This window comes from Mustela nigripes, chromosome 2, assembly GCF_022355385.1.
Source record: "Mustela nigripes isolate SB6536 chromosome 2, MUSNIG.SB6536, whole genome shotgun sequence".
Lineage (NCBI taxonomy): Eukaryota > Metazoa > Chordata > Mammalia > Carnivora > Mustelidae > Mustela > Mustela nigripes.
In genome coordinates this window covers 38,195-61,880 of record NC_081558.1, presented here as the reverse complement: position 1 = coordinate 61,880, position 23,686 = coordinate 38,195, and the positions used below count along the sequence as shown (strand labels likewise).

The following is a 23,686-nucleotide window of genomic DNA, read 5'->3' as shown; positions in this document are numbered from 1 at the left end:
TGTGTGCTCGTGTGGCGCGTGAACGGCGCTGCACGCGGTTGTGTGCTCGTGTGGCGCGTGAACGGCGCTGCACGCGGTTGTGTGCTCGTGTGACGCGTGAACGGCGCTGCACGCGGTTGCCCCGCCGTCCTCCCGGCTTTGAGCCCCTTTCCTGGCTGCGTCGCGCCGGTGACCCCTCCCGGACCGAGCGAGGAGAGCGGAGAGACTGTCTTGTTCCCAGACTTGGGGGACGGGTCTGTGTCCCGTGTCGTATGTCCTTGGCTGTGGGCTGCTCTGGGCGCCCGTGATTGGACGAGGCGGTTTCCTTCCGTCGGCAGTGGACAGTTGCAGTGCTGCTCTGTGCCCTGGGCCGGCCGTTTCTCCTTCACCCTCGTGTCGAAGGGCTTCCGGATCCTAAACCAGCCCTGGGTTCTGGAGCGGACGACGCCACCTGGGCACAAAGTGCCGCCATGGGTGGTCCGGGTGTCGTCCGTCTCTGCCGCGGGGGAACCGGGCAGGCCCCGGGGGTGAGGGAGTGGGAGGGCCCCACGCGCGCCCGTGACGTGACCCAGCCCTCCCTGTCCACAGTCTATGAGAATGATGACCAGCTTCTCTGGGACCCCAACGTCCTTCCCGAGAGGGAGGTGGAGGAGTTCCTGTACCGGGCCGTGAAGCGGAGGTGGCACGAGACGGCGGGGTCGCAGCGCCCGGAGGGAGAGGCTGTGAAGGACAGCGAGCAGGTGGGCTGTCACCTGCGGGCCCAGTGCCAGAGCATCCCGGGCTGCAGGGCAACGGCTCAGGTGTCTGCGGGGACCGTGCAGGGGCAGGAGGGGAGGGGGTCAGGCATGAAGGGGCACGGGGAATGGCAGGGCCACCCCAGGAGGGCGGTAGGGGAGGACCGCCACGAGGGTCCTGCCCTGTGTGGTCATGTGACGGTGGCAAATGCAACGGAGAAACCCTCATTGTGGGAGAAATGGTGGTGGGACCGCCTCTTGTCCCCGCCGACGTCCCCGTGTCCCCGCCCCGTGTCCCCGCCGACGTCCCCATGTCCCCGCCGACGTCCCCGTGTCCCCGCCCCCGAGACTGCCGTGAACCCTCCCGACGTTTCCCCCCCGAGAGTGGTGTGAACCCTACCCTGACATCCCCACTCTGGGACTTGTGTGAACCCTCCCGATGTCCTTACCCGGACGCTGCTGTGAAGCCTCCTGATGTCCTCACCTTGAGAGTGGTGCGAACCCTCCCAACGTCAGCCGGACAGTGGTGTGAACCCTCTCGACTTTCCTGCCTGAGTGGTGTGAACCTTTCCAAAGTCCCCGTCCCTAAGATTGGCTGGAACGCCCCCATCCCTGCCCCTGTGGAGTGACCACCCTGTGACATCCCCGTCTCTGGAGGGCGCTGTGACTGCCCCCTGGTGTCCCTGCCCCACAGGGTGGTGTGAACACCTCTGCCTCTTTCTCTGGGGTGGGTGGGGTGGCTGGGGTGAGGTGAACAGGCGGGAAGTCTGTGGCTTCTCCTCAGGCGCTCTATGAGCTGGTGAAATGCAATTTCAACGCAGAGGAGGCCCTGCGGAGGCTGCGGTTCAACGTGAAGGTGATCCGAGGTGAGCGTGTGGCCGCGGCCCTCCCTGCCCTTCGCCGTCACCGTGTCCGGGCCGCCGCGGGTGCCACGGCGCTCCCTCTGCTTGCAGATGGGTTCTGTGCGTGGGGCGAGGAGGAGTGCAGGAACTTCGAGCACGGCTTCCGAGTGCACGGGAAGAACTTCCACCTGATCCAGGCCAACAAGGTGAGGACACGGCCTGCCCTCCTCCCGCCAGGTCTCCCAGGGGCACTTTGAGGCTGGGAAGCCTTCAGGAGACCAGGCCCCCGTCAGCCCCCACAGTGGGTGCAGCTCACCTCGCCGGCCTCAGGGCAGGCTCCCCGGAGCCGTGGCTGAGCCCCAGTGCCCACCTCTACTCTCCCCACGCCCCTGGGTGTCTTGTTCTGGTCTCTGCTGATGCCTGCTGGGCCATCTTCCCGTCCCCAAAACGAAGGCTCCAGACACTGCTCTGGGGTGAACGTCAGTAGTCTTTTCTGTTTGAGGTCCTTTGGCCTGGCTTTGCCATCTCCTCAGCACAGGGCCTAGGGCCCTACTCGCAGCCCCCGTCTCCTGATTTCCTCAAAGGACGTGGTCCTTCTGCCATCTGCTGCAGACTGATGACAGGGGCGCTGCTGGCCGCAGGTTCTCCTGCCTTACCCTAGACCTGGGTCACCGTTGGCATCTGCACGTTCCACGGTGAGGCCGTTCGCCTGTGGCGCTGTGCATGATGCCCAGAGCCCTGCCCCTCCGCTGTGCGGTATGGGACATGTGCCTGGCGTGTCCCTGTGGCTCTGTCTCAGTTTCTCGCTGTCCGTCTCCCTGGGGCGTCCCCACCAGACCTCTCATCCTGTCATCGTGTTCCTCTGGGGTCTGTCGGGAAGTTCCTGGCAGAAAGCGGGCTCACGTGTGGGCCTCCGTGGCTTCTCCCAGGAGCTTGGAGGTGATGGAGGGGCCTGCTTGGGGCTGCTGTGGGGACGGACCATGCTCAGCAGCCTGGGCCCAGCACGGCGTTGGCTCCGTGCCTCGAGGCCTGACGTGGTTCCCTGTGCGCTGTTTCCACCACGGGCCTGGCCACTTCTGTGTCATTGGCACGATGCCTTTGTTCCCTTCATGCCTGCCCACCCTGGTGACAGCCGTGGGCTACCTGTCCATGCGTTTCAGGCTCCGCTGGAGCCAGCCCCGGGGAGACCACCGAGGACTGGACTCCCGGCAGGACACGTGTGCCGAGGGGGCTCACTGAGCAGACAGATCACATATGGGCCTTGTTCCTGCTGCGCCGCGGGCCCTCCCTGGGCCCCAGTGTCCCTTCCCCCATTCTGGCGAACAGTGCGGGGACTCCCGTGCCGTTGCTGGCTGGGTGTGGGGAGAACCTGCGAAGTGGGAAGATGCTCCGAATCATTAGGGTTCTCCGAGTTTCTTCTGATGGAAGTGGGGTCGGCACACAGGTCCCGTTGCGTCAGACCTGCACCAGGTGTCCGGGATCGGCTGGATGCACCATGGGTGTGGTCACCCTCTGTGGCGTGCCACACTGTCACCGAGTCACCGAGCGTGTTCCCTGTGGTGGTCATTGGGTCTCTGTGATTTATCTTCTGCCCTAGGAGGTTTGACATGTGGGGTCCGGCCGGGCACGTGTTTGTGGCCCTTTCCAGGGTACTTTACACATGAGGAGTTTTTTTGGTTTTCTGTGTCGTGTAAATACGATCTCGGGTTGGGTTCCCAAAAGCATAGTGTGTCTTCTGACGGCCGGTTTGCCCTCGTGAGCAGCTCTCCCGCAGACTGTTGGTGCGAAGCGTGGGCTCACATGCTGTCCTCTCTGGGCAGGGGGGCCGTCCCGGGGTCTGCACCAGGGGTTGTCTCTCCTCGTTGGCTGCCTGTGAGGGGCGGGGTGGTGCCGCTGTCTCCGGGACCTTGTGGTCAGGGGCAAGGAAGGTGGCACCGGACACGCGGGCCTGAAGTGAAGGGCAGGGTGCCAGGTCCACGCCAGTGGGCGGGTCTCTTCAGATGGGTGCTGTCCTGCTTTAGGCGAGGGGATGTGCCTCAGGCGGGTTGGAAGCCAGTGGCGGGGGGCTGAAGGCGGAGTCTTGATTTGGCCAAGCGTGGTGGTGCTGGGACCCTCTTTGCTTGTCGGGAGGTGACGCGGCTCCCGTCCCGCAGGTGCGCACACGGTCCGTGGGGGAGTGTGTGGAGTACTACTACCTGTGGAAGAAGTCGGAGCGCTACGACTACTTCTCGCAGCAGACGCGGCTGGGCCGGAGGAAATACGGCCCGTCGGGAGCCACGTGCGTGCAGCGGGCTCCCAGGGCCCCGGGGTGGGGAGGGTGGGCGTCCCAGGCAGGTGTCTCCCCTTCACATCGCGCTCTCCCCACAGGGACGCAGAGCAGGACCTGGACAGCAGTGACCCTGATGGCACTGGCCGCCCCCGCTCCTCGCCACCCCTGCCCCCTGCAGCTGACGGCCTGGGCTCCGAGCAGGACCCCTTGGCACGGATGCACACAGGTGAGAATGTGGGGCAGGTCCCTGCCCGTGGGGGTGTCCTCTTCTCCTTGGTACCCTCCTCTGGGCCCCTGGGCTCTACCCCAGAGAGTGGTCCATGCGGTGTCGTACACGAGTGGCCACGGGGACTTGCTGGCTTGTTGCGTGGCGGGGTACTACACGTGACCTGTGGCTCTGGGTGCCATGTGGGAGGGCATGGGGGTGTCAGAGGCTCCCTGGCATCTGGGTTCAGGGCCACACGAGAGCAAGACAGGGCCGGCTCTGCACTGGAGTTCGTGCCCATGAGCACGGAGGTAAGCCTGAGGACCGCAGCTCTGAGTCTGCCACACGCTGGGGTTTAGTTTGTGCTGGAACCTGGTCAGTTCAGTGGTTTGCTTAAAGGGGGCCGCAGCCGCCTACTTCTGGCTTTGCTTATCGCACGTGCGTGCAGAAGCGCCTGACGGCTTGCATTCACGTGCATTTTGCCTTCAAGCTTCTCTTACTCTGTTTCGTTTGTTTGAATTTCTTTGAACTTGCTGTGTTCTGGTCACGATACCCCCCCCCCCCCCCCCAGTCCGGGGTCGTTAGCCTCGGCGCACTGCGTCTGTATGACGGGTTTCTTCTGTGTGTGTGTGATGCCTGGTGGCGGCACCTCCGTGTGGAGGGTCCGCAGGCTGGGCCGGACCTGTAGAGGTTGGGTCGGAGCCTGGTGCCGGTGGCAGCCTGAAGGCACGAGTGTGGTTTTAGCCGGGCACGCTTCCGTTGGGACGGCTGGGTCTCCGGGGGTCCGGCCTCAGCTGTGTTCTCCTCGCAGAGCTGCTCGGTGTGGACAGCGTGGCCAGCAGCGTCGGTGAACCTGGGGAGAGTTCCGACAGCCTTCCGCCCTCGGATCCGGGGCCTTGTCCGTTCCAGCAGCAGCAGCTGGATGCGCCCCCAGCCGTGCCCCTGCCCAGGCGGCCCCCCGGCCTGGTGGAGCCGGCCTTCTGCCCCCCGGCCACAGCGCCTCCGGAGCCCGGCAGCAGCCCGAGACTGGCTGTGGACTTGGCCCTGCCTGGGGCCCTCCCTGAGGAGCTGCCCCTCCTCGCCAGCCGCGTGGATGTGAACGGAGAGGCCGAGGAGGTCGTCGCTCCCGCCCAGGTGGCCTTGTCTGTCACCGAGTTTGGACTCATCGGCATTGGGGACGTGAATCCCTTCCTGGCCGCCCACCCAGCGTGCCCAGGCCCCGGGCTGCACTCGGATCCCCTGTCACAGTGAGTGCGGCCCCTGCCCTGGGTCCCCCTGCCCCAGGTCCCCCTCAGCCTCGGGCTGCTCTGTGGAGAGGGGAGGGCTGTGCCCCGAGGACGGCTTGGCCACATGCAGCAGCCTCGGTTGGTTTCTTACTTTTATTTTCTACTTTTAATTTGGCTTATTTATTTTTTTGACTAGGTAATACATTCATATGGTTCAAAATCCAAAAAGGTACACATGGGGCCAGTGCCAGGCTCCTCCCACCCCTGTCCCCACCACCAGCCCTCCCCAGGCGCCCAGGACACTGCTGCCTCCGGGGAGCTTGTCCACCAGCACTAGTGAAAACACGGTCTGCTGGGGAGGCGAGGCCGGGAGCCGCGGTTTCAGCCTCCGGCCCCCAGGCTGTGCCGCCCGTGGGACCGCACTGACCCTTTCTCGGTCTCTCCCCTGCAGCTGTAACGTGATGACCTGTTGATCCCTGGCCGCAGGCGGGCGTGCGTGGCCCGGACTGGACGTGGGGCCGCCGCGGGGCCTGCCTCCGCCAGTCTTCCTGACCCTTCCCCTCCTCGTGGGCCTCGGGTAGCGCCGCCTCTGCTCCAGAACGCAGCAAGGACATGGCGCACTGCGGCCGGGCCTGCCCTGCCCTCACACACAGCCTGGCGCCCTCGGTGCCCGGCCCCACTGTCCGTGCTGTCCAGGCTGCTGCCCCCGGCGCAGTACCCGGTGGGCGGCCAGAGGTGGAGGGCCCGGCCCCGTGTAGCCAGCAGAGGCGAGGACGGTGTCCCTGCTCCCTCAGGGAGGTGGGGAGATGGGGCAGGGTGCTGCCCCCACCAGCAGCCTCCACCCGGGCGCCCTCAGCACTCCGCTTGGCTCCATCTCCCTGCCCCTGGTGGGGTCGTGGGCTGCCCCAGCCCCGGGGTCGCGGGCAGCTGCTACTCGGTGCCAAACCCGGTGGGGCACAGAGCCATATACCTCGATGTCGGCCGCGCCCGCCCTCCACCTCCACCCTGCTCTCCACTTCAGGAAACGCCGCACTTTACGCCCCCCCCCCCCTCTCTCCAGCCCCCAGCAGCCCCGGGTGTGGGGTCGAGGAGACAGGTGACCTGCACCCCCCTTGGTACCAAGGCACTGTTGCCTGCAGCCCCGAGGGGCTGGCTCCAGCCCGTTCCCCGGACCCTGTGGGTCGTTCTTCTGTTGAAGCTCCCAGCACGACGGTTTGGGGTCCTGGCCCTCCTTTTTCCTAGCTTCCCCCGTTTTATTTATGTTTCTGTTTACAAATTGGAGTGGGGTCCTCCACGGGGCCAGGGCAGCACTCCCCAACCCCGGTGTCGCCAGGAGAGGGTTTCGGATCGAGCCCGTCTGCAGAGTTGGCCTCGACCTTCCCTCACCCCACCAAGGACCACACTGTGAAGTGAGAACTGCCTTGAATCCCTTGCTGTTTTATTTATTAAACTTGATTTGAAACCCACGGGTGCCTCGTGGTAGCTGGGGAGGACGGGCTGTGAGGAGGAGCTGGGGGCCGGTCACTCGGTGGACCCTGTGATCTGGGCTGTCGTGGCGGAGGTGGCACAGGGCTGTAGGGGGCTGGTCATGATGCTGCTTCGACGTGAGGCCGTCCAAGCCACAGCCAGTGCAGGGGCGGGGAGAGCCTTGGGTCCTGTGGAGGCGGCCCAGGGTAGAGGCTCCCACTGCCTGCGGCCCCGCCAGCTCTCGCCAGCATCCGTGGTCCGGATTTTGGCCACTCTGCCACAAGCATGGCGGGAGCTCTTCCGTGGCCGTGGCTTTTGAAGACAGCTGTGCGCCGGGTGCTTGCTCCTCCCTGGGGCTGTGGGGCCACGGCCGAGCTGGTCTGTCCCTGGGTGGCTCCACGGCCGCGGTGTTCCTGCTCTGCCGGCCGGAGAAGGCCCCGTTGCTGCACGTGGTGTTTGTCTTAGGGTTGCTGGATTGAGGACTCCCGGTTGATGTTGGGTCCCGTGTGTCGTGTTTGCGGGGGGTAGGGTGGGTCTGTCCCAGGGGAGGCAGGTTGGTGTGGGGCCCCTTGTGCCTTTCCTGAGCCTGGGGCACCCCGGCCGCCACTGTCCCAGCGTCTCTGCTGCCCTCAGTGTCCGGCTGCCCAAGGGGATGCCGGCTGACGCGCGCCCGCCCCCCCACCTTCTCTTACTCACTCTGGGCATATTTTGGTTCTAGGATGTGGACTTGGCTTTTTTCATTTCTCTACTGAAATTCTGCATTTCCCACCTTTTCCTATAGACACTTTACCTGAGTCTTTGCTCTTCTTGCCTGGGGGGGTCATTTCTGGATACTTGTCCTGTTTCTTCTGGACGGGGGTCCCCCTTTCTCTGGTTTTGCTGGTTGTCGTAAAGGAGTCATTTCCCTCATGTTGATGCGCACACGCGAGGGCCCTGGCCGGGCTGTCCCGTGACTGTGGCTGCTGTGACGGTTGGCTTCTAGCTTCCTCGTGCTAAGGTGGCAGCTGTGGCACCGGAAGCTGCAGCTCGCCTGGGCCCTCCCCAGGAAGCATGGTCTGTTCCCAGCAGCTCCAGTGGGAGCCCTGGAGTGAGACTCGTGCCTGGGACTGAATGAGTGACCGGCCAGGCCTGGGTAGGCTGCCCATCTGCAGGTGCAGAACCTGCCTCCCTAGGAGGGGACGGCGGCCAGGGCGGCGTGGGGATGAGAGCGCGGAGGCCTGGGGCTGTGTAGGGCGGATGCTGGGAGGTGTGTCTGGGAGGAAGAAGGGGCAGAGTTGTGCTTGAGGGAGACTGGCTGGGGCTGGACATGGCGGGGTGGGGGCGCCACGGTGCAGGGGGACCCTCACTGTGAGGACCGGCCTGTAAAGGAGTAAGCGGCTCATGTTCTCTGGCTGTGACTCCGGGGCCGCTGACCTGGAGGGTCCCCGGCGCAGGCTGTGGGTGCTCAGCCATTCCTCAGTCACTGGGCCGTGTCACGGCCTGGCGCCTGCCGGGTGCTGGCCCTGCCCCTGGAGCTCAGGGCCGGGGAGGGGGATGGTAAGCAGACACAGAAATGGAGCTGGAGCTCAGAGGAGGTGGTGGACATGGGGGTGTGGGGTAGGGAGAGGACTGTGTCCGAGGTGGCAGCTCAGCCCGAGATCCAAATTTGCCGATGCTGGCTTCTGACTCCAAGGTGACCCCAGGTGCCTGCTGCACCGTCTCCTGTTCTGTTAACCTTCCAGATGCTTCCCAGGGAGTTGGGCTCCTGGTTGGGCAGGTCAGTCCCATCTCAGGGCTTAGGTGTGTTCTGTGCCCGTGACGCACACAGCCAGGCTGAGACGGTGTCCACACAGATGTCCAAGCCCCCCAGGGGCGCAGGCTCAACTCCAGGGGCAAAGCCCCAAGGCTGGGAGAGCTCCCATGGCGGCCTCTCTGAGCCACGAGAGCATGCTTTCAAGTAACCTCTGCACCCAACACAGGGCTCGAACTTAGCCCCCGGAGAAGCACAGAGAGGCTGGGAGTGGTGCGCTCGGGGCACCTGCTCTGTGCCAGGCGCCCTTCTGCCCCCTTCCCGGCATCTCTCCCTTACCTCCACGGCACTTCAAGACACCCGGGGGCCCATCACGTTGGTGAGAACTGACCACCTTCTGAGCCCTGAGCTCCACTCCCTGGGGGGTCACCAGGCACCCAGGACTTGGCTCCGGGACACAGATGAGTCCCTGGGATCCAGCAGGTCGGGGAGGAGCCGTCCACGTCCGGCTCCCAGCCCGGGTTCTGTCCCTCGAGCAGGCCTCACTGGCCTCAGGTTTTCTGTAAAGGGTTAAAGCAGATTCCAAGTATGAGGACTCCCTCCGTGGGGAGGACCCCAGCTAGCAGGGGTGGGAGCCCTGACCCCGATCCTGACCTTAATCCTAATCCTTGCTGCCCTCATCAGATCTTAATCCTGACTCTGCCCAGGTGTTTTGAAGGACAGTGTGACGGCTCAGCAGGGTTAGGGTGTTTACTCCAGACCACGCGGGCCCTTGAGCCACGGGAACAGGCCACGCTCCTTCCTGCCCACGGTCTCTGTGCCCTCCAAACCTCCCCTAGAGACCTCCTGGGTCCCACCAGCGCGACTCCGCCATCCCCAGCACCACACCTCCTCTGGCAGGCTCCTCCCAGCCAGGTCCCCACCCAGCACCCAGCACCCAGCACCCAGCAGGTGCTCCGTAAGGAACCCCTCCTCCTCTCCACTTTCTCTGCCCTGAGATGAGCAGTCCCCCCCCCCGGGACCGTGAGCAAAGCTCAGTAATGAGGTCCGGTAACATTTCTGGAACGTTTTACCGGGCGTCGTGCTCCCGGAGAGGCAGTGGGAGAGCCAGGGAGCAGAGCCGGAGCCCCAGAAGTGCTGGATCCAGCTGAGCCTGAAAGTGGACCCTGCAGCAGACCCCGCCCCCGGAAAACCCTCCTTGGAGTGGGTCTGGGGACCCGGAGGAAGCTGCGTATTTTTAGGGTGTGTGCGGCCTCCCTCCCTCCCCTTTCTGCAGGCGGTTGGAAAGGGGGTGGGTCCTGGGAATGTGCCTCCCACACAGCGTCTCCCCTCCACACCGCAGACGGAAAATCCGAGTCCAGGACTTTCCGTGCAGGCCGTTGTCAGGCCCCAGGGGAGGGCCTCCGCCTGCTCCTCAGAGCTGGGAAAATTGTCTGGGACACAGAGGAGCTGGCCCTCAGACATCCCACCCCCCCAACCATAATGGCCAAAGAGCCTGAGATCTGCTGTGCACTGTCCCCCAACTTCCAACAGCTTTGCTCCCTCCTGAACCCCCTGCACCCCACAAATGCCGATTCCAGTCACCCTCCCAGGGAGCAGGGTCAGTGGGGCTCTGCGTGGAGGCCCCAGCTGCCTGACCCTGGGTCAGGGGCTTCCTGTCTCTGGGCCTGACTCCCTCCATCTCTAGAAAGGGCTGAGAAACATCCTGTTTCATGATTGCTGGAGGAACTGGGCTGGTGAATGTGTGTTCAAGGTCAAGAGAACAGACCCTGCGGCACCCCTGGGTTCAAGGCCCAGCTCTACTTCTTCCCACTGTGAGACCTTGGAAGAGGGACAGAACCTCACCTGCCCGGTTTCTTGCCGGGTCCGAGCAGGGCTCTCCAAGGATTCTCAGACGGATTCGGCCTAAAGGGTCTAGTCATGGCCCCTTGGGCCCCCTTGCCCCGGCTGGGAGCTCCTGACTGTTGGGCGCCCCCCAGCTCAGGGCTCCCTAGGACCTAGCGAGGGTGAGGGCGCGCACGCTTCACTCTCTCGTTGTGAAGCTGGGACAGTGCGTGTGCTCCACGGGAGCGGGGCCGGGGTGGGTGTCGAGGGACCCGACCTTCCGAAATGCCGCGCTTCCCAGGAACGCCGGGGTTTGCAGCGCTCGGCGTGGAGAAATCCCTGGCACTGAAGCCGGGACACAGCAGGTTTGGGGCCCTTCCAAACCCAGAGGTATCAGATGTATCCAGCCCCTGGGTACGACGAGACCTGGGGACGCGTCCTGCCGGGTCGGCCCTCCCGCGCGCTCCCCCCGAGTGTGCTTGGGGCCCTTCCTCCCTCCTCGCCACCCGCCCCTCCCGGACCCAGCCGGCCCGCTCTGCGGGGGCGCCCTGGACCGCTGTCCCTCGGCCTCCGCCTCCCGCCCGCGGTGGGGGAGCGCCGGGCGCAGACGAACCCTCTCGCCTCCAGACCCGCGTGGGGTCTCCCGCCGTCCCGCGCACGCACCCTTCACCCCGCTCCTCCCGGCTCGCCGCGGCCGGGGCAGAGTCCGCCCCCTGCCCTCCCGCTGCTCCGCCTCCGCCCCGCCGCTCCCCTGCCTTCCCCTCCACGCCCCGCCCCGCCCTGGCAGAGCCTGGCTCCGCGGCCATGTGACCCCGCGGCCGGGCCCGGGCGCGACGGGACGCGTTGGGACCGGCGTCGGGGGTCGCGGGCGCGGCCCGGGGCGGGGGCGGGGGCGGCATGGAGCGGAGGTGGGTCTTCGTGCTGCTCGACGTGCTGTGCGTGCTGGTCGGTAAGAGCCGCGGGGACCCGTGTGTTGGGGGAGGACCCCGCCCCCGGCGGTTCCGCGCCGCGGGCCCCCGAGGGTTGGTTTGTGGGGGCGGGTCGGGGAGGCCCCCTGGGGGCGGGGGACCCCCTCGGACGGCCCGCGCGCCCGGGTGCCTTGCGTGCGCCCTCCCGGGCCTCGGTTTCTCCCGGCCTTGCCGGGACCCCCCGCCCGCGGCATCAGGAAGCCCCCAACGAGGGGTTGCACGCGCCTCCGGCCGCGCCCGGCCGGGCGGGTGATTCACGAGGGCGGCGGCTCGGGTTTGGGGCGCGGCGCGGATCGCCCGGGAGGACCTCCACCCCCTGTCCCGGGATCGACGTCCCCAGCGGGCACACAGCTGGTTGGTGGGAGGCGGACCCCCTTCTCGGGCGGGGGAGAGAAGGAGAGAAAGTCTGGGCCCCCGGCTACCCGCGCACCTGGCGCCTTGGGCGGCGAGCGCCAAACCTGTCCGGCGGGTTTGCGGGCCAGACTGGGGGAGGGGGCGGCCCGAGGCCCCCTCCCCGCCCCTCCCCCAGGGTCCCGGGAACAAAGGCCGAGTGTTTGCTCAGAATTCTACCCCTGGCGCAGGGAGAGGCACCTCGGGCCTCAATCGCACCCCGCCCCGCGCCCTCCCCGCCCCCAAATGGGGTTCTTGCTTTCCGGCGGGGTCGGAGCGGTGATCCTGGGCGGGTTGCAAAGGCCAGGCCCTCCTCCTGAGCGCCAGGCCCCTATACTTGACCCCTTTGGAGTGGGCCGGTTGGCAGCAGGAAGAAGTGCCTGGGGGCGTCTGCCGGCCCTCGCCGTCATTAATGAATGCCTGTTATTATATTTAAACGTCTGCGTGGCGCCTACTGTGTGCCAGAGCAGAAGTGACAGGCGCACAATGAAACTGTTTTCCACCAAACGCTTGGTCAGGGAGGCTCCCCTTGTCCAGAGAGGTGCCGGTGCCTGTGGGAGGTCACACAGCAGCTGCCAGTGTAGGTTGTGCATCGGCTGCTTCTTGCTGCCAGGTGCTAGAGGCCCAGGCAGACCTGGTCCCATTCTTGAAGCTTCCACACATAAAAAGTTGAGTTCCATAGGGTGACAACAGGGCCCTGATGAAGATACGGGGTGTGTGTCGGGGTAGAGGCAGGCAGGTTCTGCAGGGGTCTTCGATGAGGGCGTGAGCGGGTGTCCCAGGCAGAGAGAGGCCCCCAGTCCAGTGCTGGGAGCTGTACTTCCTGAACCCACAGCTCCGGGTCCAGTCCAGGGTGACAGTCTCCAGTGGCTGGGGTGGGGGTGGCCGAGCTGGGAGGCTGACCTCGCTGCTCAGGCGCCTTGTGCCGACCGCTGCCCTGCTCCGGCTGCAGGGATGGGGCTTGACTTGCTGGCTCAGCGTATTCTGGCTCTGGCCTCCCCCCAGCCCCCAGCTTTGGGGGTTCTCCTCTCTGGCTTTTCTGCCTCCACCCTTGCCCTCACTCACTGCGGCCAGAGGGACCCTACGAAGACCTGCTCTGTTCCTTTGCTCCAAACTGTGTGTCCCGCTCACTAACACAAGATTCGCAATCTTAGAATACCCTTCCCGCCCCCTGCCACCCCCCTTCCCGCCCTCCAGCTCTCCAGGCGTGGGCCCACCTCTGGACCTTTGCACAGGCTGGTGCTGCTGCCTGGCTTTCTTCCCCAGATCTGCCCTGACCTTCTTAGCTCCTTCAAGCCGCCGTCTGTGTGGGGCCCCCCCTGACGAGCCCGTAGCCCCCGATCCCAGTCCTCATCCCTAACTGTCACGGCGCCATGGGCAGACCTCTGCGTTTCTCAACACTCAGCACTAAGTTTGGTCTTTGGGGAGGAGGAGTTGGCCTTGCCCCCGCCTCCTGTGGTATTCAGGCCACGGAGGAGTCCAGCACTCTCCTACTTGTCCACCTGCCGTGCTGGGGGCAAAGGGCGCTCTGCGTGTGCTTGTCGCCCTCAGCTCAGCAGGGCCCTGGGACCCCAGAGCCACAATGATGCCTGTCATCATTTTGCCACACTTGGGGCTCCTGAAAGTGTCTTTGGATCGAGATGCGGAGTCCCTTGGTCCGCCCAGGGGTCTTCAGGCATCTCCGCTCAGGGCCTTAACTGTGGTGTGTTCCTGGGCTCTGCGGCCGGCCTTAGAGCGAAGGGAGGGAGGTCTCTAAAAGGTGCTTGTGAGACACCTGCACAGGCTGAGCCCCGGGAAGGCTCCGGGGACAGCCTTGAGCCTGGTGGAGCCTGCTCAGTGCTCAGGGAACTCAGGTGTCCTGCGGTGCGTGCGCATGAACGGTGCCAAGAGACACACAGATCGGACGTTTCATTCTGGGAGAGTGGGGTCAGGGCGGATGCTCAGGAAGGCCGATGGAGCTCAGGTTGGGGGGACGGCGGTCAGAGAGGTCTCGGGTGAGGACGTGTGCCGGGTTCCCGGTGCCGGGGAGGAGACAGGAGGCTGGAGAGAAGTGAAGAAGGGGAGGTGGTGGGCGATGTGGGGTGGGGGCTGCGCGATGTGGGGTGGGGGCTGCGCGATGGGTCTGGGAGGACCCGGGTGTTTATCTGAGGATGATGGGGAATCGCGATGGGCTTTTAAGGGGGCAGCGGCCTCCCAAGTGTCAGGTTGGTGCGGAGGTGAGAAACCAGGGGTCCCAGGCAGTGGCCAGGGCCACGCGAGGGATGCTGGGGCACGTAGCTGGGGGGAACCGCGTGGCCACTGGCTTCTCTCCCCTGCCCCCAGCCTCTCTGCCTTTTGCCATCCTGACGCTTGTGAGCGCCCCGTATAAGCGAGGGTTCTACTGTGGAGATGACTCCATCCAGTACCCCTACCGTCCAGACACCATCACACACGGGCTCATGGCTGGGGTCACCATCACGGCCACCGTCATCGTTGTAAGGCAGGAGAGGCTTGGAGGCTGGGGGGGCGGGCTGGTCTTCGGGGAAGAGGCCCCCCTTGGGCGCTCCCAGAACCCCAGCCGACTCAGGGGGGCTGGCAAGCCGGAGCCCCTCTCCGTGGGGAGGCCTGAGGCCCAGGGAGCCAGGGCCGGTGGAGGCGCCCACAGCTGGCGTCCCAGCCCGGCCACGAGGCCCCTCAGTCGCTTGCCATGCAGGTGTCAGCCGGGGAGGCCTACCTGGTGTACACGGACCGTCTGCATTCCCACTCCGACTTCAACACCTACGTGGCGGCCATCTACAAGGTGCTGGGCACCTTCCTGTTCGGGGCCGCCGTGAGTCAGTCGCTGACGGACCTGGCCAAGTACACAGTCGGCCGGCTGCGGCCCAACTTCCTGGCGGTGTGTGACCCTGACTGGAGCCGCGTGAACTGCTCCGTGTACGTGCAGGCGGAGAAGGTGTGCAGGGGGAGCCCCGCCAACATCACCGAGTCCAGGTGGGTGTCGGGTCAGCCCTCCTGGGGGCCCCCGGTCACAGACACCCCCACCCCTGGGGGAGGGGCCTCGGAGCTGGGTGTGGGCGAACGGGAGGTTAGGAGGCGACTCCCTGAGCAGAGGGTCGGGGGTGAGGCTGCTGGGGCTGGGCCCTCTGGACGGGCGGGTGTGGGGGCGTGAGGCTGGGCGGGCGGCGGCCCTCTGTCCTGCTTCTCTGCTCTGCGCTCTTATGGTCTCGGATCAGCTTTTCAATTAATTGCCATTCTTATTTTCTTTATTATTATTATTATTATTATTATTTTAAAAGATTTTATTTATTTATTTTAGAGAGAGACAGAGCGAGAGCGCGTGAGAGGGGAGAAGGTCAGAGGGAGAAGCAGACTCCCCGTGGGGCCCGGAGCCCATGTGGGACTCGATCCTGGGACTCCGGAATCCTGAGCCGATCCACCTGGGATCAGCGTGCCGAGCGAGAGGCAGTTGCTTAATCAACTGAGCCACCCAGGCGCCCTGTTTTATTTTTTAATGAGTTCTGCAACACATCAAGTTTTTTACAAAGATTGCATTCATCGAGAGAGAGAGAGAGAGAGTGGGCACCAGCGGTGAGGGGGAGGGGCAGAGCGGGAAGCAGGTCCCTGCAGGAAGGAACCCCACGGTGGGACTCGATCCCAGGACCCCAAGATCATGACCTGAGCCGAAGGCAGAGGCTTAACCGTCTGAGCCCCCCAGGCGCCCCCTTATTTTCCTTTTTAAAAGATTGAAATAAAATTCATGTGGCTTGGGACACCTGGAGGGCTCAGTTGGTGAAGCCTTTGCCTCTGGCTCAGGTCATGATCTCGGGGTCCTGGGATCGAGTCCCGTGCTCGGCTCCTTGGTCGGCAGGAAGCCTGCTTCTCCCTCTGCCTCTGCTGCTTCCCCTTTGCTTGTGCGTGCACGCCCTCTCCCTCTCTCTCTTTCTGCTCAAATAAATAAATAAATAAATAAAATCTTTTAAAAATATTCACATAGCTAAAATTCACTAGTTTAACTGTTTTAATGTGTACAGTTCTCTGGGTTTTAGTTGTTCCCAGTGTTGTGCGTCCCCACTCTCTTAGTCCAGAATATTTTCATGACCCCGAAAAGAAGCCCCATGTCTGTTGTTAACCAGCACCCTGTGGGTCCATGCCCACCTTTGTCCCTGTCCCCAGCCCTGGGTACCCATGAGTCCCCTCCTGTGTGGCTGTCTCTACCTCTCCTGACTAGTCATAAGTGTGGAGTCCCACACCACGTGGCCTCTCGTGTCTGGCTTCCTGAATGCTTTGGAGCTTACCTGTTGCAGCGTCCGTGTGTTTTTGCTGCCCCCATTTTGGGGGTCTTGTTCAGGGGCTGTATCTCTGTGATTGTTTTGTCATCCTGACAGATGAGCCCTTTCTCATGTGTAACACCCTGTGTCTCTCCTAGTAGCTGTTTCCCGGGGCTGTTTTGTCTCCCAGTGGTGTAGCCGTGCCCAACGTCTTCTGAATGCTGTTTGCACGGAACAGTTCTCCCTTTTTTGTACTTTTCATCCTATTTGTGTCTTTGAACCTAAAGTGAGTTTCTGGTACCCAGGTAAAGTTAGGTTGTTTTGTAAATCTATTGTGTAATCTCTGCCTTTTATCTGGAGACGTTAATACGTTTACATTCATTGTGACTACTGAGCAGGAAGGGCTTCTGGTGTCTTGCTTTCTACAGGTTGTTGTTTTGCTGACTTTTGAATTTCTTCATTACTGCCTTTTCTTCGTTCCTCCTGGAAACACTCTCTTTTGGTATTTCTCACAGGGCAGGATTGGAGCATAGAACTCTCAGTTTTCGTTTATCTAGGAATGTCTTCATTCCTCCTGTTAGGGGATAACTTGGCCAGGTGTAGAGCTCTTGTTGCTCTGACCATGTCATCTCGCTGCCTCTGGCTTCCGTGGCTTCGGACGAGAAACCAGCCATAACTCCCTCATTCAGGAGGAGTCTCTTGTCTTGCTGCTTGTGTCTCTGTGAGTTTCTCCTTTTGGGGTTCATCAAGCTTCTTGGGTGTGTCAGTTAATGTTTTGGACCCAGTTAGGGAAGTGTTCAGCCGTTCATTCTTCCAAGACCCGTTCTGACCCCATGTGCCTTGCGCTCTTTGGGCTCTCACTGTGTGGGTGGTGTCCCTGGGGCCACTTCCGTTTCTCCGTTTTTTTACTCTCCACGCGTCTGGCTGAATTGTCCCTGTCGACTGGTGTCTGTGGTCACTCTTCTGCCCACTCAGATCTGCTATGGATCTTTTTGTTTTGGATAGTACTGTTTTCAGCTCCAGAATTTCTGTTTGGTTCCTTTAGGTAACCTCTGTCTTTGATAGTATTCTCTATTTAGTGAGACGTTGTGTAGCTCTTTGAACAGATTTTAAGTGGCGGTTGAAACGTCTTTGTCCCAGAAGTCTAGTCTAGCCTGGGCTTCCTCAGGGACGGCTTTGGTTAATAGATGTTTTTCCCTGTGTAGGGCACCCTTTTTCCCCTGCATGCTTTGTACTTATTTGGTTGGGAGCTGAGTGTTTTGTATTGTAATGTAGCGACTCTGGAAATCGCGTTGAACTCCCTGTCCCCGGGATTGTTGCTGGTGCTGGTCCCTGTTGTTGGTTGGCTGCTCAGTGACCTTTCTGAACTTGGTTTGCAAATTCTGTATTCTTTGTCACGTGTGGTCATGAAGTTCTTTCTGTTCGCCGAGTGCTCAGCTAGTGACTCGGAGCTTTCCTTAGACAACGCTCGGGAGAAATGAGTCTCCCAGAGTTTACCGATGGGCCCTCTGTGCTCAGCCCGCCCCTTCCACAGAAAGGCCCGCGCTCAGCCAGGCCTCCTGGGGGCTGTGCTGCTCCTGAAGGTCAGCCTGAGGTGGGGGCCGAGGGCTGCTTTCCTGAGCTTCCCGGGGGTCTTTGTGCTCCCTGGACCGTAGTGATGAGCACTCGCTGCAGAGGTCTCCGAGCAGTGCCCCAGGGAGCTGCCTCAGCGCTGGGAGGGGGACAGCCCCTTGGATGCACCAGACGGGGCCCATGCAGACCGTCACCGTCTGCACGGAGAGGTCTGCTCTGCTCCTTGGTACACGTGGCCGCTGTCCATGCGATTCTGTTCCTATAGGTGTTTCTCATTTCTCTTATGGGTGGTGAGACATTTAGAGTTTCTTTATCTGCCACTTTCTTTTGTCCACTGATGTCCTTTTGGCTAAAACTTGTATTGAATTCTGGCGTCAAGTACCACAGAGGAGAGGTAAGTGTGGGGTTAACTGTGTGCTGGACGCAGTTGTCTGTCTGTCTTGGTTCCGAGTCTGTGGCCCAAGACGACCTTGTCAGAGACCATGAGCTGCAGCTGGAGACTTTGTTGGTCAGAGAAGAGGGGCCACGTTTCCCCCCGGATCCCTAACCCGGACAACGGGAAACCCAGTGGGATGCAGGCCCGGGGGTTCCGAAGGCTGATGGGAGGGAACGCCCCCTCCGCCGAGCCTGGCCGCGGGCTGTGTTCTCGGTGCCCCCCTGATGCCGCCCTCCCCTTCCTCAGGCTGTCTTTCTATTCCGGACACTCCTCCTTCGGGATGTACTGCATGTTGTTCCTGGCGGTGAGTCCTTTCCCAGGACTGGCTTGTGGGACCGGCCCTGTCCCTGCCTTCCCTGGGCCTCGGTTTCTCTTTCCGTGGAAGGGGCGGGCTGACGGGTGCGGAGGCTTTGTGTTCCTGGCCTCAGAGCTCCCACCTGGGCCCCGGTGTGGGGGGAGCCCAGCCAGCACCCGGGCTGACGGCCGCCCTCTGGCCCCCAGCTCTACGTGCAGGCCCGGCTCTGCTGGAAGTGGGCGCGGCTGCTGCGGCCCACGGTGCAGTTCTTCCTGCTGGCCTTCGCGCTCTACGTCGGCTACACGCGCGTGTCTGACCACAAGCACCACTGGAGTGATGTCCTCGCTGGCCTCCTGCAGGGGGCGCTGGTGGCCGGCCTCACTGTGAGCCCCTGGGCTGGACCCCGCTGCCCGTACCCTCTTGTCCGTCTGCTCCAGCCCCCCACCTCGGAGCCCCCCCACCTCGGAGCCCTCCGCTCCAGCAGCTCTTGTCTTCCTCCCCCAGGTCCGCTACGTCTCCGACTTCTTCAAGTCCCGGCCCCCACGGCGCTGCCTGGAGGAAGAGGACCTGCGGCGGAAGCCCAGCCTGTCCCTGACGCTGACCCTGGGTGAAGCTGGCCACAACCACTGTGGGTACCCGGTCTCCTCTTCCTGAGGCGGGGCCCCCGGCTGTGGGTCCAGCGGGGTATCAGGCTGTGTTCGGGGTCCTGGCCGGGCTCTCCCCTGAGGTGGGGAGGGGGGCTCTGGACCAGCTCCAGGGGCCGCCCACCAACCCCACCTCCTGTGCGCTGGACCCACGGTCTGGGGGTGCACAGGGTGGCCCCAGCGTCGGAAAGGGGGACCCTGTGCCTCAGCTCCCTCCGAACCCCCTTTTCTTGGAGGAGAGGGGAACCGAGAGCCCCAGATAGATGCTGGTGCTGTAAGTGTAACGTATCTGTGGACTTCAGTAAAGCAGAGTGTTGGATGGACGCGTGCTGTCAGCCTCCGTTCCTTCCCGCCGCTCTGAGCGTGGTTCCTGCGGCAGAGCAGCCTGTGCCCTCCCTGGCCTCCCCCTGCGTGTCTTCAGCTGGCTGCGGACTCGTGGGGATCACACCCTTTAATAAGCTGGTCAACCTCAGTGTTCCTGGGGCCGGGGGAACCCTAAGACAGCAGGTGTCTAGTCGGGGGGTCAGAAGCTCCCTCCCAGCCTGGCGCCGCGGAGGGCCTCAGGTGGGCGCGGTCCCGTGGGATGGAGGTCTTAACCTGCGCACCCTGGTGCTGTCTGGGGGCGGACTGCCCAGATTGTCCCCAAGTCGAAACTGGGTCTGGAAACTGAAAGAACTGTTGGTGAACAAGGGAATGAAAGTAATAGCCGAGCCTCACCCTTGAGGGCCTCCTCTGATCCCATCAGGGAGCGGGGAGGCGGGAGGAAGCAGATACAGCTCCGCCCAGCGCCTGGGGCAAGGGTCCCAAGCAGCGAGGTGAGGCCCCTGCTGTAGCCCTGGTGCGAGGCCGCAGCGTTCGAGGCAGGGTACAGAATTTGTCTCCGTGGCCACCCCCTCACAGTAGGGAGGCCTCTGCTGAAAGCCCCTCCCAGTACGGACCCCCTCCTCCATGGAAGCAGTGGGGCAGCAATGGAGATGGAGCTCAGAGCCTCCTCGGGCCTCCTCAAGGGTCCTGCAGGGCTGCGGCCGGGGTATGCGGCCACGGGGCCGGAAAGCTCCCATTTGGGGTGTGGGCCTGAGGCTGGACTCCTTGTCCGTCTCTGCTCAGCGATCTATATACTCTCTCCCTCGACGGACGGGGACCCTGCCCGCGGATCCTCCTGGGCTCACCTTTAACAGCCGTGCCTGGGCTCCTGGGGCCTTAATTCTGTCCGCGTCCTCTTCCTGGAGGACTTGTCCCGACTTTTCCCCTCTGGTCATGCAGATGGGGTCCAGGAGTAGCTTGTCTCCCTCTGTCCCTGATGGACAACTCCCCACCGCGGAGGAAGTGAACAGCAGGGCAGTAAAACAGACGAACTGCTGGGATCTGTACTTTTTACAAAAGGAGCTGTGGGGGTCCCTGGGTGGCTCAGTCAGTTCGGTGTCTGCCTTCGGCTCAGGCCATGATCTCAGGGTCCTGGGATCGAGCCCTGAGTTGGGCTCCCTGCTTGGGGGAGAGTCTGCTGCTTCTGCCCTTCCCCTAAGCTTCTGCTCTCTCTCAAATAAATAAATAAGATCTTTTGAAAAAAATGAGAGAGCTGTGTTCAAAACCTTAGTATAGGGAAGCCTCTTGTAATCGGGGAAAACAGAGAACGTGGACTTGAGGAAAATCTGCGGTCCGGGCCAGAGCAGCAACTCAAGAAACAGAAGGCGCTGTGAGTGGTGGGGCCCTTGTGCAGGCAGGATGCGTGTGAGGTGTTGGCCTCTGGAGTGGTCGTGGTTGGGCTGGCACCTTGAGACGCTGTCAGAACGGACAGAGCTCCCCTTTGCAAGGACAGTGTAAGTGACTAAATATGTGTCAAACAGGTTACTTATTTTTAAGTGTTAATGTTTCATTTGTCCCCCAAAGCTGTTTTATTCCACATCCCTTGCATGGTGTTCCGGCCAGGCCTCGGAGAGGTGGCGTAGCCTGGGGGCAAGGACGCAGCCCCGCAGCCCCGTGCTGGGCACTGGAGGGAGACGGTCTCCCGGGCCGCTGTGAGCTTGCTCTTGCTGGGGAGGAGGGAGCCGGGCCGCGGCCAGCACGCTGCGCACCAGCAACTCGGCCTCCGCGCCAGGAGGCTGCCCCGGGCTGGGGAGCCTGGGCATCCCAGGACTCAGGAGAAGGCAGTGACCTCGCCCTGGCTGCATGTGGGGAGGGTGTGCCCAGGCTCAGGCGGGGGGTGTCTGTCCGGGAAGGGGGCGATGAGTGAGTACTTTTACGTCCAAAAAAGGAAAATCCTGCCCAAGTGAATTTTCTTAAGCTAAACAGTATCCATGCATTTCTTATTTTCCAAATGATCTCTTATTTAAGTTACAACATAAAATCCTGAAAGAAAAACAAGATTATATTAATCTTTAATATAAATTAAATAAAATTAAGCGTAATGGAAAATTAACGTTGGTTACCGGCTGATGTAAGAAGGGATTTTTCGCCATTCATTAGCCATGGGCCGTGGTGGTGACGGCCTCGCGCCCTCGGTACCGTGAGCTGTAAATGGAGAGAGAGAGAGACATCGTGCTGTAGAATTTAAAAACCTCTGCTTTTTCTTAATCCTCTCGACGCAGTTTCCGCAGCCGGACAGCTCCTGGGCTCCTCTACCAGTCTGGACCCCAGCCACGTCGGACACAAACATGGCAGTATTTCCACCAGCTTTGTTTTTAGCAGTTGTGATTCGTGGGGAGAAGCAGCCCACTTCATACATTGGATAGCCCAGTTTTGGGTGAATCCGGGACTTTGGATGAGACTCTCCAGTTGGTGAAAGGCTGGAGCTGCCCACTGTGGGGAGCTGCTCTGCGCTGTGCAGAATCTCCTCTCCTCCCAGCGGAGCTGCTCACCTCTTCGGTGTCAGGGACAAGTAGCCGCAATGTCGCGGCGGCGGCAGTGTGTCTGAGGCCAGAGCGGCCTTCCTGCCACCTGGCTCAGGCCTAGAAACGGACCCTGGGCACACGGCAGGAGACCAGAGGGAGCTTGGGTGACCTAAACAGGAAGAAACCACAACACAAAAGCACGTTCCGTTTCCTCTTTGAGCCAGTGAGGGTATTTCTGGGACACCCACTTGAAAAATACACCTTCCTTTCCCCTCCGTGAAAAGTGCTCTGTGTATTAGACAGTTCTATTCTCTGGACGAAGCCAGGCCACGAGGAATTTGTTCACGGTGTGTGTGTTCCGTGCACAACACCACGGTGAGGTCTACCTGGACAAGACCGCTGAGGAGCTATTGATAGGAGCTGCCGAGGCTTCCTGCAGCCTGTGGCACGAGGAGCTCTCCACTCCCGGAGTCCCATGCCTTCTGGGTTTCCTTGGTGACAGAGGTCTAAAGACACACTCCCCCACCTCTGGAGAGGACAGACTTCCAGCGCTGCCCCGTCTCACCTCATCTCCACTTGTGGGGTTTGCAGTTTGTCAGGGTCCCCATCTAGGAAGAAGCGGGTGGAGAGGTCCCTGCTGGGACACCTGGGGCTTGAGGCTGGGGTTGGTCTGGCCGGGGCCTGACAGCCCCATCAGGGAGCTCTCCAGGCCTTTCCAGTCACTGCTCTAGGCCACGTAGACCTGACTCCCTAGGGACACATTGGGCAGATGGATGTTTCTCTTGGTCTCCTTTGTGCAACTCCAAGGCTGGGACATGCACGTCGTGTCCGTGCTGCAGGGGGAGTACTCGGGGGCAAACTGATCTGTGCATGTGGTGATTCTCTCCTGGGCCACTTGTAAGGCACCGTTCGGTGCTTTGTCCAAGTACAGAGGGCACTAGTGACATGTCCCTTTAAGTTAATTTATGAATTAAAGATCTGGTTTGTCAGCCACGGGGGTCCTATTTGAAGCGTAAAATAAATGGAGGGTTCGATGAAGGGAAGTTCTGTTGTTGCAGGGAGTCTCCTGAGAACTTCGATCAACAGTAAGGCCGTTCAGTTAGGATGAAGGTTAGTGCTGAGGCCAGGATGGGCCAGGGTCCAGGCCATTCTACGGGAATGAGGACTCAGGTCCACAATGTCTCCATCAATTACTTGAAATTTTCCTGCATAAAGAAGAGTAAACTGAAGGGAGAACCGGGCCACGGTGCCGTGGGGGAGGTGCCAGATGGGCCCGCCGTGCACACAGAGGTCGCTGCCCTCAGCCAGAGCGCACAGCCTTCTCCCGCTGAGTCCCTCAGGGGACGGGGTGACATGGTTCGACCACTTGAAGGAGATTGAAGTCCTACCGAAGACCTTTCCTGACCACAGTGGACTAGAGCTAGAGATCGACACAGAAGGAACACTGGAAATTTTGCCGAGATGGATCGGACACACTGTCGAAACGCCAGCTGGTCAAAGTGGAAATCGAGAGTGAGAGTGAGGGGTACCTGGGGGCTCAGTGGGTGAGGGCTCCGATTCTTCACTTCAGCTAGGGTCAGGGGATCAAGCCCCATGTCAGGCTCTGCGCTGTGCAGAATCTGCTTGAGATTCTTTTGCCTCCCTCTGACCCCGCTCCCCACTCTCTCTGTCTCTCTGAAATAAATAAATAAATGAATAAACCTTTTTAAAAAAGTGAACTTAAGAAACATCCCGAGACCAACAAACGTGACAACACAACATAGCAAAAGATATGAGATGCGGCAAAAGCAGTCCTAAGAAGGACGTTGATAAATGTCTGAGTTTATTCTTTTTATTTAAATTCAATTAGCCACATACATACTTCATCAGTTGTCCACGTAGCGTTCAACGACGCATCAGTTGTGTGTAACACTCAGTGCTCAGCACCGCACGTGCCCATCATGGGGTTACCCCATGCCCCATCCTTCCCTTCTGTGACCCTCCATTTGCTTCCGGGAGTCCAGAGTCTTTCATGGTTTGTCTCCCTCTCTG

At 61.7% G+C, this 23,686-nt stretch overlaps 2 protein-coding genes and 1 long non-coding RNA gene across 11 annotated transcripts in view; 2 read left to right on the top strand and 1 right to left on the bottom strand.

Annotated features, from left to right (window-relative positions):
* Window positions 1-6,721, top strand: part of MIER2 (MIER family member 2) — a 21,029-nt gene extending 14,308 nt beyond the window's left edge. For 3 of the 4 annotated variants that reach the window (XM_059388404.1, XM_059388405.1, XM_059388403.1), the window contains 7 exons: window positions 568-719; window positions 1,498-1,579; window positions 1,667-1,761; window positions 3,709-3,833; window positions 3,923-4,050; window positions 4,841-5,276; window positions 5,707-6,721. In XM_059388404.1, coding sequence (XP_059244387.1) covers window positions 568-719; window positions 1,498-1,579; window positions 1,667-1,761; window positions 3,709-3,833; window positions 3,923-4,050; window positions 4,841-5,276; window positions 5,707-5,728 — 1,040 coding nt within the window. In that variant the 3' untranslated portion in view covers window positions 5,729-6,721. Of the gene's footprint in view, window positions 1-567; window positions 720-1,497; window positions 1,580-1,666; window positions 1,762-3,708; window positions 3,834-3,922; window positions 4,051-4,840; window positions 5,277-5,451; window positions 5,485-5,706 lie in introns of all 4 variants that reach the window. The other variant, XM_059388402.1, reaches the window with a different exon arrangement.
* On the bottom strand, window positions 6,673-10,986 carry LOC132010665 (uncharacterized). 4 transcript variants are annotated; one of them, XR_009402249.1, is made up of 2 exons: window positions 10,939-10,986; window positions 6,673-9,011 (listed from the first exon to the last, which is right to left on the bottom strand). It is a non-coding gene; the product is annotated as an uncharacterized LOC132010665 (long non-coding RNA). The 4 variants fall into 4 exon arrangements; XR_009402248.1 differs by having other exon boundaries at window positions 10,889-10,973; XR_009402250.1 differs by lacking the exon at window positions 10,939-10,986 and adding an exon at window positions 10,297-10,463.
* Window positions 10,578-19,150, top strand: PLPP2 (phospholipid phosphatase 2). 3 transcript variants are annotated; one of them, XM_059388408.1, is made up of 6 exons: window positions 11,100-11,224; window positions 13,956-14,107; window positions 14,326-14,603; window positions 18,135-18,192; window positions 18,390-18,566; window positions 18,688-19,150. In XM_059388408.1, exons 1-6 carry the CDS (start codon window positions 11,173-11,175, stop codon window positions 18,835-18,837), a joined length of 867 nt encoding a protein of 288 aa, XP_059244391.1. In that variant the 5' UTR covers window positions 11,100-11,172; the 3' UTR covers window positions 18,838-19,150. The 3 variants fall into 3 exon arrangements, with proteins under 3 accessions (XP_059244392.1, XP_059244390.1, XP_059244391.1); XM_059388407.1 differs by lacking the exon at window positions 13,956-14,107 and having other exon boundaries at window positions 10,658-11,224; XM_059388409.1 differs by lacking the exons at window positions 13,956-14,107; window positions 18,135-18,192; window positions 18,390-18,566; window positions 18,688-19,150 and adding an exon at window positions 14,929-18,134 and having other exon boundaries at window positions 10,578-11,224.
* The last annotated feature ends 4,536 nt before the right edge of the window (window positions 19,151-23,686 follow it).

Coding starts and splice junctions, on each gene's coding strand:
- PLPP2 (XM_059388407.1), top strand. CDS start 10,673: ATGTATCCAGCCCCTGGGTACGACGAGACCTGGGGACGCGTCCTGCCG. Junction 14,604..18,134: donor GCCAACATCACCGAGTCCAG/GTGGGTGTCGGG, acceptor CCCCTTCCTCAG/GCTGTCTTTCTATTCCGGAC. Junction 18,193..18,389: donor ACTGCATGTTGTTCCTGGCG/GTGAGTCCTTTC, acceptor TCTGGCCCCCAG/CTCTACGTGCAGGCCCGGCT.